The following is a 17484-nucleotide window of genomic DNA, read 5'->3' as shown; positions in this document are numbered from 1 at the left end:
CCCTATTCCAGTTAGGTAAATAACAAATCATTGAAAATATGTAACCAATTATCTCTTCTTTTTTTCTGAAGATAATATAAGTAAATTTCAAACCATGAATCAATCAGATCATGATTAAAGATTCCTCCTTGAGATCATCAAAGGCCTGTGATGATAATAATAATAATAATAATAATAATAATAATAATAATAATAATAATAATAATAATTCATTATAACCACAACTAGCATTTTTTATTCTGTATAATTTCTTATTTTGTAAACATTCATTGTAAGTAGGTAGGTTAAGTGATGAAGAAGAATAAAAAGTAGAAGGGGTAGAAGAAAAGTGGTCTCATTAAAGCTGCAGAAAGCAATTTTCCAAAAGGACATTTCAACTAAAATGTCTTTTCATACCGATAGTTATCATTAAATTGGATGCTCTGCAGAAAAAATAATATTTCTCTGTGACTGTCGTGGGCTCTGCAATAAAGAACACAAACCATTCCAGCTGTAATGACAATTGAAGAAGTTCTGCTCTACTCTTAAGTGCATGTTTTTCAACGTTGCTTATCTGCCCATATATGGGCAAAAATTTAAGCTAGGATAATGAAGAAGATGTTTGTATATGTTTTGGATGATTGGAAAGCCAAATTTTTGAAAACAACAAAATGCATTAGCAATTTCCCGAAAAATCACTTAACAGCTGCAGTATATTATGTGGATATATTCAATGCTCACAGTCTTTGTAATCGTTTTTTATATATTTTACCAACAGTCTGCAATGTATATGCTGTTTAATGCTTTACTCTTCCGATCGAAAAGATTTTAAAAAAATCAGATATGATTATTAACCATTTTTCTTTTTCTTGGTTTGTTTAGAACGCATGCCAGAAAGGTTCACATAGCATCTGGTTGAGACTAGAGCTACACATAAGAATGGGATCTAATAAGAATGCAATGAAAAAGTCATGCAAGTGGGAGGTTTTACTTTCTTGTGGGCGAAAGAAAGTTGTCTAATATGATGCTCAAATAAAATGTGCAGTGATTTTTAGTGACTGCCTGGTCAGGGTTACTGTAGTGTAAAATAGGCTTCTGTTTTGAGAAAAAGAATAAAAAATTTCAGAAAGTCAGAGTTGGTATTAACAGACTGACACTGCTGTCATTTTTACATCTGCAATACATCTGTTTTTATAGCACTTATCCTACACAGGGTCTCCGGATCCTGGAGTCTATCCCATGGGACCTGGGGTTCACCCTGAACAAGGTGCCAATTCATCACAAGGCACAATCACAAACACTCACACACTTCTTCACACACTACGGACAATTTAAAGATGTCAATCAGCCTACAACGCATTTCTTTGGACTGGTGGGAACTGAAGTACCCAGAGGAAACTCCTGAAATATGGGGATAACATGCAAACTACACACACGTGACAGAAACAGGAGTTTGGTGAATATTTAACTTAAATAAACCTATATCAAAACCTCAGCTTTAATGCCCACTTCAGGTTTTCAATTGAAATGCAACAAATATTTGGATGGCAAACAGATGTGCAGAGTGTCATGTGGAAAATGAAGAAATAAATCTGACTCCTAAAGCTGGTGAAAATAAGCAAAACCTGATAACTCACGTTCAATCACTTTGTTTAACATACCAACCTGCAATTTACAGATACCCAAAAATCTGATATATAAAAATATATCCAATTATCTTATTTTATATATTTGCTTTGGTGTTCAGCACAAATCTGTATCAAGAGAATGATCCTTTTATGTTTTTTTAAAGGAAAGGCCTTTTTCCTTGCTAAGTGCCAGCTAGCGCTACAGCTATAGGTGTTTGTGTGTTAGACTGAGCCACCCCATACAGCCCTTGCCTCTTTTCCTGAGATAAAAAAAATGCTTTAACACCATACCATGGACTTCACTTTCCAAAACATGCAGACCAGCTGACTATGCCCCCAGCTGCCAAAAAAAACATAAGTCCTGGGTTTTGGGGGCTCAGCGGCCTCGTCTGGAGAGGAGACAGTGGCTCTCACATAACCCGAGCCTCTGCTCGAGTTGCGGCAGCAAACCCTGCTAAAACAACACACAGAAGCAGGCCACTTGGTTCAAGCTGTCCAGCTAGATAAATACAGAAAGCCCCCCATCTCCCCCTGATGAATAGCACTTATTAACCGGCACAAATTGGATTATGCTGCTAAGAAGGTAAAGTGCTTCTACATGACTCAAGTCTGTCTTTTTCCTCTTCTTGATATTCCACAGCATGAAAATTAACGTCTTGTATAATGACAAGTATATTTACCCTCATTTTTTTTTTAGATTAGTGTTCTGGTGTTACCCCAGCCCTTATTTTTAGTAGTTTAACATACAGTTAGAAATATAAGCAACATGGCTTGTGTATAAAGTTAACTGAGGTGATACCTGGCTGATCTTAGCTACAGAATCCTGCGCACCAAGCTATCTAGCTTACTTAGCTAATCCCTGTGGATGATAGTTAATGTTATACTTTTTTGCTACAATCAAGAAGCTTTGGTCAGTTAATTTTTGCCTTATTTGCTTTCAAATAATGGTTATTCTTGGCTTCCATTAAACCGAGAATAGCTTTACCAGCAGTGTGCAATAGAGAACGCGCTGTTCAATCAAAATACAACCTACACAAAGGGACTAATAAACAGAACTATAAATTTTTCAGCTAAAAGCAAGCGCCACTTTTCTGTTTTGCCATTTGGAAGAGAGACGATTTGAAACACTTGACTTAAAACTTGACTTAACAGGAAACACAAATCTGTCTTTAGAAAAGTGTGTGTGTGTGTGAGTGTGTGTGTACACTTTGCAGCTACACTTAAACGCCATGTTAAAAAGCTCAATATTTCCTAATAGCAGCACAGAATTCCTGACAGGAGGTAGAATGTAAATACTGTATCATGACCAGCTCTCTCCGTTAGATAAATAGCTCTGAAACCAAAAATACAATTCCAGACTCAGAAACTGAAATTATACATGAGTTTATCTGTGACAAATACTAGCTAGTTTGCTAGCAGTAGCTAGCTGTTTAGCTAATGGCTGGAGTAAGTGTATTAAATTCAGACCCACTTTTCATTAGTGAAACGGTTTTACTGAAACGCTGCAGCTGAACTCCATGTCCTTCCTTCATTAGAGTTAATAATGTGGCTCAGCAGTTTGCTAAGGTAAAGTCTCATATGTGTGTATTTTCACTTGTTGACTCATTGATTATGTTCAGCTTTTGTCATTTTGCTCTACATGAATGCAGACATTTGGTGAATGTAGACATTTGGTCGGTGAAGAACCCATAAGTCTTTATTTCATAATTATTTCAAATGTGTTCATATTTATATTTAAGACTGTCAATGCTAATGTTTAAAAAAATGTGCTCTGTAACACCTCGTTTCTACATATTCAGCAGGAGCAAATAAACAGATAAACATGCACTGCCACATTTGGGTTTTTGGAGCCATACCTACCTCACAGGCCACAGAAAAGAGGAGGCGAGCGATGAATGAGAAGCAAAAATACCTCAGAGCATCAGACTCCTCTCTCCAGGAAGCTAGAGGAAAATTAATTGCGGATGCAAAAAAAGAAAAATCTGATCCCTAGCCAAATGTCGGTAATCACATGTAGCACACAGAGTAAACATGAGGAGGGGAAATGTTATTTCAGCCTCTGGAATGGCACAATTCAGAGATAGATTTTAGAGATAAGACTCATGAATTGCACATTTTAGTGCTAATGATATGTAAAGGGTTTTTAGTGAATGTATGAATCTGCATTTGTATGCGTTGGTCTGAAGAAAGATAATTAGCCTGAAATGGTCCAAAACAAGGCGGAGTCTCGGGTCATCTTGAAAACTTTAACCATCAATATTTGGGTTGAAAATACGTCTACAATCTCAGTAGATTAAAACAGTAGGTTTGGGCAAAAGCCTGTCTTTAAGATGCATCTTGGGGATGGAAGGACATTTTTTTGCTAGCTGTTTTAATAGTTTATGGCATTGTTTAAAAAATTACAAATAAAGACGTATTGAATAAGTACTTATTTGAATTTCTTCAACTAAACTGTTATGTTTGGTAAAACCTGAAAAAAAAGTAACACACAACACATTTTGTGACACAGTTTTCCCTTGATGATGTCACGTAAAATGTCTTCTGCCGAGTCTGTGGAAAATAAAGAAAAATTGCAATTACCTCTAAATATTATTTAATAATAAATTCACAAAATTCTTGCAGGACTGCTTTAGAGAATGAAAGAGATTTCCATCATGGGAAATTCTTCAGCAAAGTACATCTTTCTGAGGATATTTTCTGTTTTCTTGCTAACATGACATGCTTAGAATTTCTTTTTCTTTCTTTTTTCTTTTTTTTTTTTTTTTTTACTTATACACAACTCCATCGTGTTTTAATCTTTATATAATACCTGCTGGATGTTGTTCAAGCTAAACTTGACAAATATACTTGACAAACTTGACAAACAAATATACTCAAAGGAAGGAATAATACACAATAGAGCATGGTGTAATGAATGAGTTCCATAGTTAATAGTTAATAATCCTTAGTGATACACACACACACACACACACACACACACACACACAGGTGTACAACTTGTTACACAATAACTTTTTTTCTCTTAATAAAGAGGTGCTGCTTGATGGCAAAGACCTGATGGCAAAGATGGCAGTGCACCATATCCTTTCTATAGAAACACAAACACACACATACACACACACACACACACATAGAATCTCTTCTTGAAAATAAATCACTAGATTTATGATTCATGAGAAATCTTCTTTGTGTATGTTGTGTGGTTTATTCAGCCTGCTATTATTTATAGCTACATGACAAGACAGCGATAGGAAAGATTATAAATGGTTAAGAGAAACTCAGTCAATCTGGTACATCTGGTAAACGCAACTCTGGCTTGCTTAGAGAGCATGTCAAGAATTTAACCACATTCATTATGCACTCATGGGAAAAGTCTGTAGAAACGCACATGCCAGATCGCCTGGCGAAACACACATACACACACACAAGATTCAAGACAAACAATTTCTCAACACAGGCACAAACAGTCCGAATATCTATTCAAACTGCACCTAAGGGAGAACATGGAGTTTTCACCATGGTGTGTGTACAGGTGCAGATTAAACCTGCCTCTTTCATTTCTTAAATAGTTTGAGGATTTTTTTTAAAATTTGCTAATGCTGCATTTTACGTGTTCTGCATGAATATTGAAATATTGTTGGAAAAAATAAATCACAGAAAGCACACAGGGAATGTGAGTTCATCAAGCTGTTCTCATGGGAACATTCAGGTAATGTTCTGAGACCGGAAGGATAGGAAAGGCTCTGTAACATTAACGAGAAGTTTTAAAGGATGTTCCGGTAACTTATACATAAAAAGTCTTTTACAAAAAAGAACTTAAACAAAAAAGAAACGTTTGTTAGATTAGATTGGTGGACATGGGAATTGAACTCACAACCCTCCAATTGGTGGTCCAGCACTTTTTAATCACTAGGCTACCACATCCCCTTATATTGTGTGGGGAAAGTAATTATCATATAGTCATATCATATAGTACCATTTATTTCCTGGGAATGTAAACTTTTTTACCAACACCTGTCTCTATGTATATGTGGAGGAAGTAATTATCGCATTATCATATAGTCTTATTGCCATTTATTACCTGAGAGGGTGTGTTTGTGTCACATAAATAAGACTTTTTAACATCTAGAACATTATTGCTGAAGAACTTTTAAGCTACACTGGTGTAAACAAATGACAACATTCCTTTTTATGACCTATACACATACAACTTTTAATGTACATGTGTACAAATGTTAAACATTCATTTGTATGACCTTAGAATTTATATCTGCCATGACCTTTGACCATTAGGGGTAATAAATCTGTCAAATTTACTTTGACAATTTGTCCCCCCTATATTTTATATATAACTGGTAGAACTGTTCCTAGATATTAAGTTGTAGTAAATACAGGGTTGTTTTTACCTACTACAGCACTAGATTTAATTCTAACTTGTGCTGAAACTCTATATATCACACACTGGATTGTGTAGTTTGTGTAGCTAATAAACCTTTATTACCTACATTTTTCTTCTTCACTTCTGGCTTTGCCACAGTGGATCATTGATCTAATTTGGTTATGTTTGATTTGGTACAGGTTTTATACAAGATGCACTTTCTGACTCAACCCTCCCATTTTTATTTGAGCATGAACCCAGAACTGACATTTTTTACCTGCCTCAGGTTGGGTCTGTTCCCTGCTTGGAATTTGAACCCAGTAAAGTCAAAGTAGTGGGAGCGCTCGATACAATACATACAATACTACATATAAGCAGGATGCCTGAATGCCACCTCCACCTCAATACACCTTCACCTTAATCTTTCTTCTGCTAAAGGGAACACACTTTTTTCACTATCCAGATACTTCAAACTACTTCACCCTCATCACTCTCATGTTGGCTCCCCAGAGTGAAATGGCTCATGGCTTCTCACAGGTGCTTAAAGAGAACGCCTTCACAATCTATCAAGCAGGAAGTGATTGGAAGCAAAGGTTCCGCTATTGTCCATCTCCCTTGAGAGCATGTGGAGGCAGTTTTGTGTTCTGCGCCCGTTCCCAATCATCTTAGAGGTCCCCAAAGAAAAACTAACAGAGTGTTTTCTTTGTATCCTCTCATTGGCCATATTGGGAAATGATCCCTCAAGTCCATTTAGCAAATGGTTGGTTAAGGCACACATAATTGTTGACATGGATGAAGGAAAATAAGTGCGGACAGGCACACATTACTAAAATGTTGTGGAAAGAAATTACATTTCAATAAAGGATTACAGCTGAGATTATCAAAAACGATGTTTACAGAATATGACAGCAGTTATGCAAGCACGTGGTGGCCACTGAATTCGCTATTCTTATTGGTCAGAAGGTGTTTCTGTAGCAGCAGCTGGGGTAATTCAGGTTGTAATTCAAATCACAGGATTATATAAATGTACTTCCTTTGCTATTTCTAGGGTAACAACTCATTCACGTTAAGTGGACGGTCCACGTGAAATAGATTTGAAGTTAATTTAGTAAACAAAAATGAATAATCATTGATATTGTAATGTTTTCTGTAAGGAGATGTTTATTTAACATTTATGGAAGGAGTCTCCAGTGTCTTAATTAAGCCTTAATTAATAAAAGGAAAAAAAAATTCTAGGTAGCATGTTGTTGTGGTATAATTATTACAACACATTCAGAAAAGCATTGATCACACACACACACACACACACACACACACACACTCTCTCTCTCTCTCTCTCTCTCTCTCTCTCACTCTCACTCTCTCTTGCTCTCTCTCTAAAAGCTTACGCAGTAATTAATAATACACCCTATGTCTGATGACACAAAGAATCAATTGATATGTTTGGTAGAAAGGAAGGTCTGTGCCCTGTGCCTGTTCTCAATCATCTCTCCATCCTCCAGCGAAAACCTTCTCTTTTGCAAATGACTTGTTTAGTAATATTAATTATTGTATAGCCGAGATCTGCTCTTACACCAGGCTAAAAACAACTATAAACATTGTTTGCTGAGGAAATAGACTTTGCTGGTGATTACAGATTACTGATGATTACTGATTATACAAAGGCGTGTTGTTTCCCTGTAAATGCTCATTATCCACCTCTGTCCATATTTAATAAATAGTGGTGCTCGTTTTGCCATTCTGGAATGGTGTTCATATTCTTAAAGAAATACTTCAACCCAAGACATAAAATTTAGCCATACATTTATTGTAAAAAGTATAAACTAGCTGACTCCAGGTTTGGCCACGGTAATGAACCAACTTAGTTTCTAAAAAATCTGGGACTCACAGTAGTAGTGATGATTTCTGTTCTGTTTTGTAAAGGAACACTTCAGCAAGAAAAATGTATATAAAAATGTATTAAATAATAGTTTTATTATTATTATTTTATATGATATAATATTTGATATAATATAATATATATTTTATTATTATTTTATAATTATTTTATATTGTTCATGTCTAAACGCTGAATTTTTAAAAAAAACAAAATAAACAAAGAAAGAAAATGATTCTTTATTTTTCCAAATGCAGATTCAAGATCCATAATAATTGAATATAAATGTAAATTATAAGACTTAATAGTGTTTTTTAGTGTAGTGTGTGTGTGTGTGTGAGTGTGTGTGTATGTGTGTGAGCGTGTGTGTACTGTATGTGTGTGTGAGTGTGTGTGTATGTGCGTGTGCGTGTGTGTGTGTGTGTGTGTGTGTGTATGTGTGTGTGAGTGTGTGTGTATGTGTATGTGTGTGTGAGTGTGTAAGTGTGTGTGTATGTGTATGTGTGTGTGAGTGTGTGTGTGTGTTCATGACGAAGCAAACCTTTTGTAGTAACGATATTTTTATGCAACTAAACGGTTTTGGATTCAACGGATATTTTAGCCACCGCCAATTACGTCACCTCCGTTATGTTTACGTTTGCCATAGCAACCGTAAGGTTACTTCCGGATAGTGAGACCGAGTTTCACAGTGTTTTAAATATCAGAAAGGAAATAAAGTAAAATAAACGCCTGTGAAAAATAAATAAAAAAATTAATCAATTTAAAAATGAGTTCCTCGGAGATGGAGGAAGGAACCAGAGCAGTTGGAGGACGTTTACTGGGAAACTGGGTGGAAGAGGTGAGTAAATTATTTATGTATTCATATTTTTTATTAATTTATTTATTTATGAATTTATTCATTAATGAATTTATTTTTTTATGTTTTCTTAATTAAAGTAAACAGAAGTAACCTTTTTTTTTTTTAAATCATTTTAACTGCTTTTTCTTTCCTGCTGTTTAAAAACAGTAATTTTCCTAGTTTTAGGACAGCTGTTGTTAGCTGATGTAAACAGAGATTATTTCACTTCTCTGGAATAGACCCTTTATTTAAAAATGACTTAGGTTTTTACTATAACAATAACAATGTCAGTAGTGTTTAACATCAAGACAGTAGTTTATTTGTTGGGAGGTTTAATAATTCAGAACATTTATCTATAAATGCATCTATTCATCCATCCATCCATCAAAATATTCCATTAAGCCATATATCTAGCCAACCACTGATTCATTCCATTCATCCATCCATCTATCCATCCATCCATCCATCCATCCATCCATGCATCCATCCGTCTATTTATTTCATTCATCCTTCCATTAATTCCATCCTTCAATCCATCCGTCAATTAATTCCATGCACTCATGCACAGATATCTCACTCCAAATATTCCTGAACACTTCATGTTATTAATAATTCTGCTTTTAACAGTACATTACTATGATCTTGATGCATGCATGATGAATTCTTTTTTGTGCAATTAAGAGGGCGACTACTTCACTAGACAACACTGGACCACCAACTGACATCCATAAAAATGGACACAAGGGCATCATCACAGTGGACTTCTCCTCTAAATTTAATGGTGATAGTACACTGAAATCTGCCTTCACCAGCCCTAAAAGCACACGGGTACGAAAGAAAGGTAATTTTGTATATATTTCTATAGCATATTTTAACATTATGTCAATTGTTTCCTGCTGTGTTAAACACTGGTTCTGCTTCATGTTGTGGTGTTTCTGAAATCCTAAGGGATCCAAACTAGTCATACATGTTTAGTCACAAACACAAATGAAATCCAAACATTTCAAAAGCACTGTTTTTAAATGTAGTGATGTCCAGCTGTAACAGAACCTTTTCTCTTTACTTTTATTACACCATGCCGTTTTCTTTTAGGATTACGAACAGAGCTACTACAGAAGCAACTCATCAAAAGCATAAGGTAACAATCCTAGCAAAACTGCTCAACTTCACGTTTTAAGATGAAACAAGACAGATGACCTCATCTCGTCTGAGGCTTCAGCGACACTTTAGCAGCCTCCCACACTTTCTGTTCCAGCCAGGCGAACAGAGGAAACGGTGGGAAGGCAGTGTCAAAGAAATGTTTGTGTCTCGGTCAGCTTTCATAGTTCATTTAAAAGCTTTTAATTAGTCTATCACGCAATCATTATTCATTGTTATGGGGATCGCTTGATGTATTCCTGACAACTATCCTCTTTGACAAGAAACAAAAACATGTGAGACTAAAGTGAGACAGGATCTCATAGCCACAGACCAGGATTTGAACCCTGAATCAAAGGCCAATTTGTAGGACAGCGACTGACCACATCTACAGAAGAAAAAAAAACTCTTGTGTGAGGACTTTATTAAAAGAACTACAGCAGTTGCTGCTTTAAATGAGAAACAAGATGTGGACTCTAATAAAAATATTCCCCTGGACTTTAGATAAACCCAGTGGATGGATGAGAGCATACTGAAAGTAAACAGCTGCTGAACTCTTGAATATGATTGATCAGAAAGTGTTAGGGCAGTCACCAAACATCAATAAATTATAATATTAATTTTATCTAGAAAGTGTTCTATACCAAAGAAAAATGTATAATTGTTAATAGGGTGAAGTTTTCTGTAAGGTGACTTAATTAACATTTATGGAAGGAGTCTCCACTTTTGACATTTTATAATGATTATTAAATTTCCAGTCTTTACATTTTTTTTTTACCTTTAAGAGAAGCATGTAGGGATTTGTGAGTCGAGTGGGGTGCAGCTTGCAAAAGACATGCATTATAAGCTAATTGGTGAATGAATTGGATCTCTAAAATATCAGTAGTGTGTGAACAGCTGTGTGGGTGTGTGTGAGATTGTGCCCTGCGATGGGGTGGCACCCTGACCAGAGTGTCCGGAGTCCCCTGGGATAGGTTCATGGTTCTCTCTGTAGGATAAATTACAGAAAATGAATGAATAGATAGAACACAGAGTGAGGGAAGTAAATGCAACTGAAAATGTATAAAAAAATATAGACAATTGTAATTGTTAAAAAATTGCTGTGGTATAAGAGGAATGAAACACTTTGGTGTAGTAGCTCACCGGTCACTGATTATATTCCTATTGCAAAATGTTTCATGCTTTAGTTAACCACAAACACATGATTGATTCTTCTTCATAGACATTCTTATTGGACCCCATAACAGAGTGTCATGAGTAAATTAATCAGTTTTGGTCCACGATGCCAACCCAATGTCACTAGCTTAATGTAACTCTGCGCTTTAAAGACTTAAAACTTTAGACTTTACCTGAACATTGTTTCAGAGAGAATATTTTGTCTAACAGTGTAATGATCTGATCTGCATAACAGCGAGCAGGTGCTTGCAGAGCTCATACTGCAGCCTCCAGCCCCTGAACTGCAATCCGTATCCAGTAGTGTTCACACAGCACAGGGCTTCCAGAGTGTCCGACCAACACCATCCACGGTCAGTCACTACATTACTGAGGAATCAGTGAATGACCACACTTTACAGTCGAACTTAAAAAGTTTTGGCACCCTTCTAAAAGATTTGACTTTCTAACATGAAGTATATTATTTGTGTGCTTTTAGGGTCGTGACTACAGAACCGATGAGGCCATTACATTTTGGAGGGAAAACTTTGACAAGATTCAGGTACAGTAATGAGTAAAAATGAATGAATGAATGAATGAATGAATGAATGTGTTAGCAAGAAGTCATAAGTACAGGCCAGATCCAGGCCAGTGTTGGTTTTTTCAAGAATCTTTTTCTTTCCACTACTTAATATTGTTTGTCTTTTTCAGACAGTCCACCTGCTTTAGATTTATAGAAATAGAATAATTTATGATTTTATTTAAAACAGAAGTCATGAACCCCAATAGACTTAGACTTCATATTTAATATAGAAGAATCGTTCAGTAAATCTAATCTATAAACACGGAAATTGGTGCTTAAAACTTATGTGCTTCTCCCAGATAGTAAGTAAGTCGGATTTTGTTTCAGAGAAATTCAGTTTCTCCTAGTGATTATTTGCTATTATTATTTATATGTTATGTTTACATGTAATGAAAAACATGTCAAATTTAAACCGTCAAAATGAACGTCATGACGACTTTTGTCAAAACGATACGACAATAACCCAAAATGTCCCACGTAATAATTGAACCCCTGAACATAACACAACATACAATGTACACAATAATGTACATTGCCACAAAGCAGAAATTAAATTTTAAACTGATCCATAATGAGCAAGGCAGAGGCAATGGTGGCAAGAGAAATAAACTTTCTGAGGTGACATATGGAAGAAACCTTGAGAGGAACCAGACTCAAAAAAGAGGAAGCCAACCTCCACTGGGTGACACCAGATAGTGCTATTATAAATCATTTGTCTTCTATAACTCGTCAAGTAGTGCTAAAGGTGTCAAGGGAAATTTTGAATTATTACATCAGTTTTATTATACAAATCTATCCTGTTCAGTATGACATGAGAGAATGGTAAAATAATGAAAGTGCATTTTTCACGTTTATGGACAAGTTTCTCACATAGAACATACAAAGACCAGGCATTGTTTGTTTTAAACAACTGAAATGTTGTCACAAAGTCAGGAGTACTCGTTGTACAGAATGAATTTGTACACTGAGAAACGTTTAAGTTTGTAATATCACTTACTGATGGACGTGCTATGAAGTTGGGGTCATTTTCATGAAGGATGCCAGTTATTTTGGAGTTGATTGTAAAAACCTATGAATACTGTGGTTGTTCTCAAGCCTCAACTAAAGTTTTTGTATTTATTTAACAGGGCGTGACAGCAGTGAGAAACAGAGATGCTCCTTTTAAGAAGAACGCCAGTTTCAGCACTCCGATCAGTGAGCGCTTGGACCCCAATCCTGAGGACTGTATTGATATAGAAGAAGCCTAATTACAAAACAAAATGAGAAAGTAAACAGTTGTTTTATAAGCTCACTCTATTCTCAATTGTTTGTCCCAGAATATAAATATGTAAAATAAAAATCTTTGAACATTATGTACAACAGGCCATAGTTCTCGCAGAAGTCAAACCGCCTAAGAACATCCTGTTCTTTCTGATGGTTTCCAGTTATCCCTAATACTTTTCCAACATCACTTATCATCTGGCAAATAAACTCAATAAGCTCCTTCCCTTTCGTCGAATCTTTTAACTGAAACTTTGCAGGCTGTTCTCGAACAGTGACAACATTTATTTAGGTTTGTAGCTAGACACAAAGCATCTGCCTTCCCACCCTACACAGGAACCCGCGTTATATTGATGACACACCAAGTGTTTGCGCCGGCTTCCTTTTGAATGCAGCGGCTTACTTCCAGCAAGCACAGATGCACTAACCTTTTATGCTTTCAGCAGGGTAGCTATGGCAACAAGTCATTTTTAGACCATGTTCATGCATGCAGATTCACCCCCTTGTTTTTTTGGGAAGTATTTGTCATCTGGTAGAACCTACATTAATCTTAATTATTAGATGTTAATTATTGCTGGTTGTGTGTAGTTAATGGAAAGATTCACACTGAAGCACATTAAATAAGTTTATACTGAAATATTTATTGTGTTTAGCATTTTGTTGGATGATGCTGTCTGTATTGTTATTCCTGTAAGATGTCAGCGGTTGTGTGCTATAATGATGTCACACTGTTATTGTTATTGTTATTATTATTTTTTAAAATGGATTTATTATTTTTTTATAACCTTTGTTTCTTATATTTTTGCTTCTTCTCAACTGCATCATGGTGCAATATGCACCAACACTCCAAGACAAATTCCTGTACATACAGACCGTACAGTACCTGGCAATAAATCTGGTTCTGATTCTGAATCTGATTCTAGTGCAGTTACAGATAATTAAAGAATTGAAAGCTTAGTGTGAAGAGGCATATACAGTAGATACCTTTGCAAGTTTGCATTTTACTGACTTAAAAAGTCCCCCATTTTCTTTTAAAGAGCCCAAAATCCTTTTAGTGTCTTGACAAACACGGGTTTTTGTAGAAATATCACATTGTTGAGACAATGCAGCTGAAAGGCTGGCTGAATATTAAGACAAAAGTCATGGAGGAATTATTTGGTGGTATTTCAGCTTCGATATTCCATTGTGAAAAAAAAAAGTATGGTATTTTGGACAAACTGTAAATTAGTTTTCAACCATATACTGTAGAAATCATCAAATACAAAGCTGAATACTTAAATCTGATTGGCTGATATGTCGCTTATGTAGCTTAAAATGTAGCTTACAGATTTTATTGCTTAGCCAAACAGTTTTTTTTCTTAGTGCCTACTCTTTAAAACGTAAGAACAAAGAAACCACATAAGTACGTATAGCCGAACAAGTTTTCTCATTATCGAAGCGCAGCGCAGGCGCTTTCTGCTGAGCAGCACGACCTCTGCAACAGCAACCGGAGTGACAGAGCCGAGTGTGGGAGGCAAATCACAGTCAAGTAGGTGGGATGCTGCTGTGAACATGTGCACACACACACACACACACACACACACACACACACACACACAGATGGTAAAAGACCTAATGGGTTCTCGATAATCAGTGACGTCATTCCTTCAGCTTATTGTACTCGACTGCAAGGAAAAATCTGTTGCCATCTAAGAAATATAAGAAATAAGAGTCATTCGAAAGGATATCCGTTTAAAATATGAGTAATGTGATATGCTTGATGAACAAACAGCAAGACTTGTTCACCTACCCAGAATGACCTTTAGTGGTCAAAATCTTAGACTATAAAAGAATTTTTTGACTCACAGTCTCACAGAGGTTGTGGGAGTATAGAGGATGAGGTATGATCTTATGAGAGGAAAAGCATTTAAACACCACACTGAGGGAGGAAAGTTTCTATCACAAAATCTGTTCCCTCAAAAAAAAGGCTAATTTTCAGATCGTTTATTGAACAAAATATCTTACATTGTCTTGGATATACATATATACAAATATTAACCTGTATAGAACCAGGGCAAAATATCACTTCTGATGCCAGCACTAAGTTCAGTACACTGTACCTTTGCCGTTTTCATGTGCTGTATTGTAGATAAACATCAAATCAAGTACAAATCTGGATATAGAAAGCACAAAAATAAAGTAAATCGTTGAGGAAAAAAGTCCTCATCTATATCAACACTGGAAGTCGCATCTTCATTAACATTATCGTCATCATTATAAAAAAAAACACCTTTACAGGTTCTTTTGCAGTTAGAGCAGGTATGAAACATACCACATCCAAATTCCTCATACGATATTAGGAGTAACATGTTCCATGTGAGAACAGGGCTGGTTTGTGCATCCTTTTACACCGAGAGCAAATTCCAGAAGGAAAAAAAACCAAGGATGGTACTAAAGAGGTTTTGTCCCAGTGCTTCCCTTCTTCAGAAGCACTCAGATAACATAGACATCTGTCTTCTCCCCTAGTAGCCAATACGTTCTCATTTTGCCTTTGCCCTGAAAGAAGGAAAAGGCAGAGATCAATACGGCATATCGACAAGCTCTCATGAGCAAATAGTCAACACTCAGTGCCTGTTCAAGGACAGCAAAGCGGCTTGAGTCGGCGAAGACTAACAAGTAACCTCCTAATTTGAGGCTGTCGAGCAGCCCCTGTCTCTAATCTTTAAATATAATTACATAAAAGGGAGCCTCAGATTAGCTTATCTGAAAAAGTAGCTTCATCAGGACTGAACTGCGTTTGTTTTCCATTTCTACAGGGACCCAGCATGTATGCTGATGCTCCGTCTCTGCTACAGCATGTAATCTGAGAAGCACAGAGAGCAGCATCCATACCGCAGTCCAGAGAGATACAGTACATTACCTTTAATTCTATATCTCCTCGTAGCTGGAGGTCAAAGTAGCCAAACTCATCCAGCACCTCTTTGGTGGCCGAGGACATGTGTATCCGCAGGGCTGCAAGAAAAAAGTGGGGGGATACAGCCAATCAGTGTAAGTGCACATCTGTGTGTGACAGCTGGACCCTGATGACCGCAGACTTATGGAAAACCCCAGACTTGGAGTAATGTAATAAGTAATGTATGTATCTAGTGCTTTGGGCGTATTTGATGGGGAACACTCCATATGTGCATGTGCAATAGATTTTATGCTCTGAGCGGATGCTGAGGCTTACTTAGAAGTGCAAAATAAATCACACAGGATAGAGGGGCAGTGACTCCTGCATTCATTATTAATGGTTATTAAGTACAAGGAACTCAGCACAGGAAGTCAGGCAGAAAGTCAATACAAACAATGGATGCTGTATGCCATGTCTGTCTGTCTGTGTGTGTGTGTGTGTGCGTGCGCGGGTGTGTGTGTGTATGGGTAGACTGGTATGCTTGAACTGCTAAGTGCTCATTCTCAACAGACTATGCTGCACTGTGAGACATGCTGCTAATGTTCACGTATCCATCAGGATGCTATTGATAGACAGTGACTATGCGAGCTACAGTAGCAGGCTGGTAAATTAATCAATTGCGCAGACGATTATAAATGAACTCTTCCAATAAGACAAAGGCCAATAAATGCCTGCACCGATTTCTCATCACTACTCAGGATGGAAAACATATAGATTTACAAATGCCATGTTTATTTAGTAAGTACAATGTATTAGTTTTTTTCCCCGCATAGTGCCGTGACATTCAGAGAACATAATGTATGTAAATGTAGATCACTATACAATCGGAATGCTACTTGAGATTTAGTTTTGATTTAGAAATTGCCCCAAAACTAATTTTATGTAATATCACTTTTAGATTAGTTCAGATAAGTCTATTAAAACTTTAAAGCTCAAATTGTGCATAAGATTTCTGGATTATATACATATAAAAAAATCAACGACATGAACAAAAAACAATCCCACTACATTCAGTAGTTCTAACACCAAGCTGGCATGTTTTAGTGTTGTTCAGTTGTTGCTTTTGTGTGTATCTGAATATTAAATGGAGTACTACTGGGAAGATTTAGGGCTTTACAATGCTGTTATGTTATACCACATGTAGCAGTGAATACTCTTTGATTTGGATTGACTATGACTATAATTTTCACCTTCTGTGTTTTACAATGTTTAAACGTAATAGCTTTCACTTTTGCAAGTATAATATTATAAACAAATAAATATAAACCGCATTCGATTACTTCATATTTTAACATTCCTACTATAGATTACTTATAAAATCAGTGGCAACAGCGAATGTTGTACACGGACTTTATGATGTAATAAAACTGGATGATTTTTCTCTCTTCTCATTTTAAATCTGAAATTGAGCACCGAATTGTGCACTACTTGAGTCGCCTATTCATCAAAAACGTTCTTACTCTTACACAAGGACATTTATTTTGATTCTGCTTGAGTCATTACTTTTACTAAAGCGAAGTTTTTAGCTTCTCTTTTTACCTTAGAAAGTTCTAGAAATTGTTTTATGTCACGTACCTTCCCCAGTGGACTCCATCCTTGATGCTGTGTTGACAGTGTCTCCAAATAAACAGTACCTGGGCATTTTGAGTCCTACTACACCTGCACAGACAGGCCCTGTATACACACACACACACACACACAGAATTGTGGGAGATTTATAA

The 17484-nt window shown here is 36.3% G+C and overlaps 2 protein-coding genes across 3 annotated transcripts in view; one reads left to right on the top strand and one right to left on the bottom strand.

Moving 5' to 3' along the window:
- Positions 1 to 8610: 8610 nt before the first annotated feature.
- Positions 8611 to 13233, top strand: spag8 (sperm associated antigen 8). The gene is made up of 6 exons (XM_060863588.1): positions 8611 to 8699; positions 9381 to 9540; positions 9792 to 9837; positions 11248 to 11362; positions 11488 to 11550; positions 12699 to 13233. The coding sequence occupies exons 1-6, from the start codon at positions 8628 to 8630 to the stop codon at positions 12816 to 12818; spliced, it is 576 nt and encodes a 191-aa protein (XP_060719571.1). The 5' UTR covers positions 8611 to 8627; the 3' UTR covers positions 12819 to 13233.
- A 1566-nt stretch (positions 13234 to 14799) lies between these two features.
- The window catches only part of npr2 (natriuretic peptide receptor 2), a 39354-nt gene continuing 36669 nt past the window's right edge, over positions 14800 to 17484 (bottom strand). For both annotated transcript variants that reach the window (XM_060862599.1, XM_060862600.1), the window contains exons 20-22: positions 17339 to 17437; positions 15731 to 15822; positions 14800 to 15366 (exon numbers count right to left, since the gene is read on the bottom strand). In XM_060862599.1, coding sequence (XP_060718582.1) covers positions 15304 to 15366; positions 15731 to 15822; positions 17339 to 17437 — 254 coding nt within the window. In that variant the 3' untranslated portion in view covers positions 14800 to 15303. The remainder of the gene's footprint in view (positions 15367 to 15730; positions 15823 to 17338; positions 17438 to 17484) is intronic.

Source organism: Tachysurus vachellii, chromosome 26 (genome assembly GCF_030014155.1).
Source record: "Tachysurus vachellii isolate PV-2020 chromosome 26, HZAU_Pvac_v1, whole genome shotgun sequence".
Classification (NCBI taxonomy): domain Eukaryota; kingdom Metazoa; phylum Chordata; class Actinopteri; order Siluriformes; family Bagridae; genus Tachysurus; species Tachysurus vachellii.
The sequence above is the reverse complement of the archived record's forward strand: the minus strand, read 5'-3'. Positions and strand labels throughout refer to the sequence as shown.

Bases quoted from the DNA above. Each gene is read 5' to 3' on its own strand.
- spag8 (XM_060863588.1), top strand. From the start codon at position 8,628: ATGAGTTCCTCGGAGATGGAGGAAGGAACCAGAGCAGTTGGAGGACGT. The intron at 8,700-9,380 runs GTGAGTAAATTA...TGTGCAATTAAG, and splicing joins TGGGAAACTGGGTGGAAGAG to AGGGCGACTACTTCACTAGA. The intron at 9,541-9,791 runs GTAATTTTGTAT...GTTTTCTTTTAG, and splicing joins CACACGGGTACGAAAGAAAG to GATTACGAACAGAGCTACTA.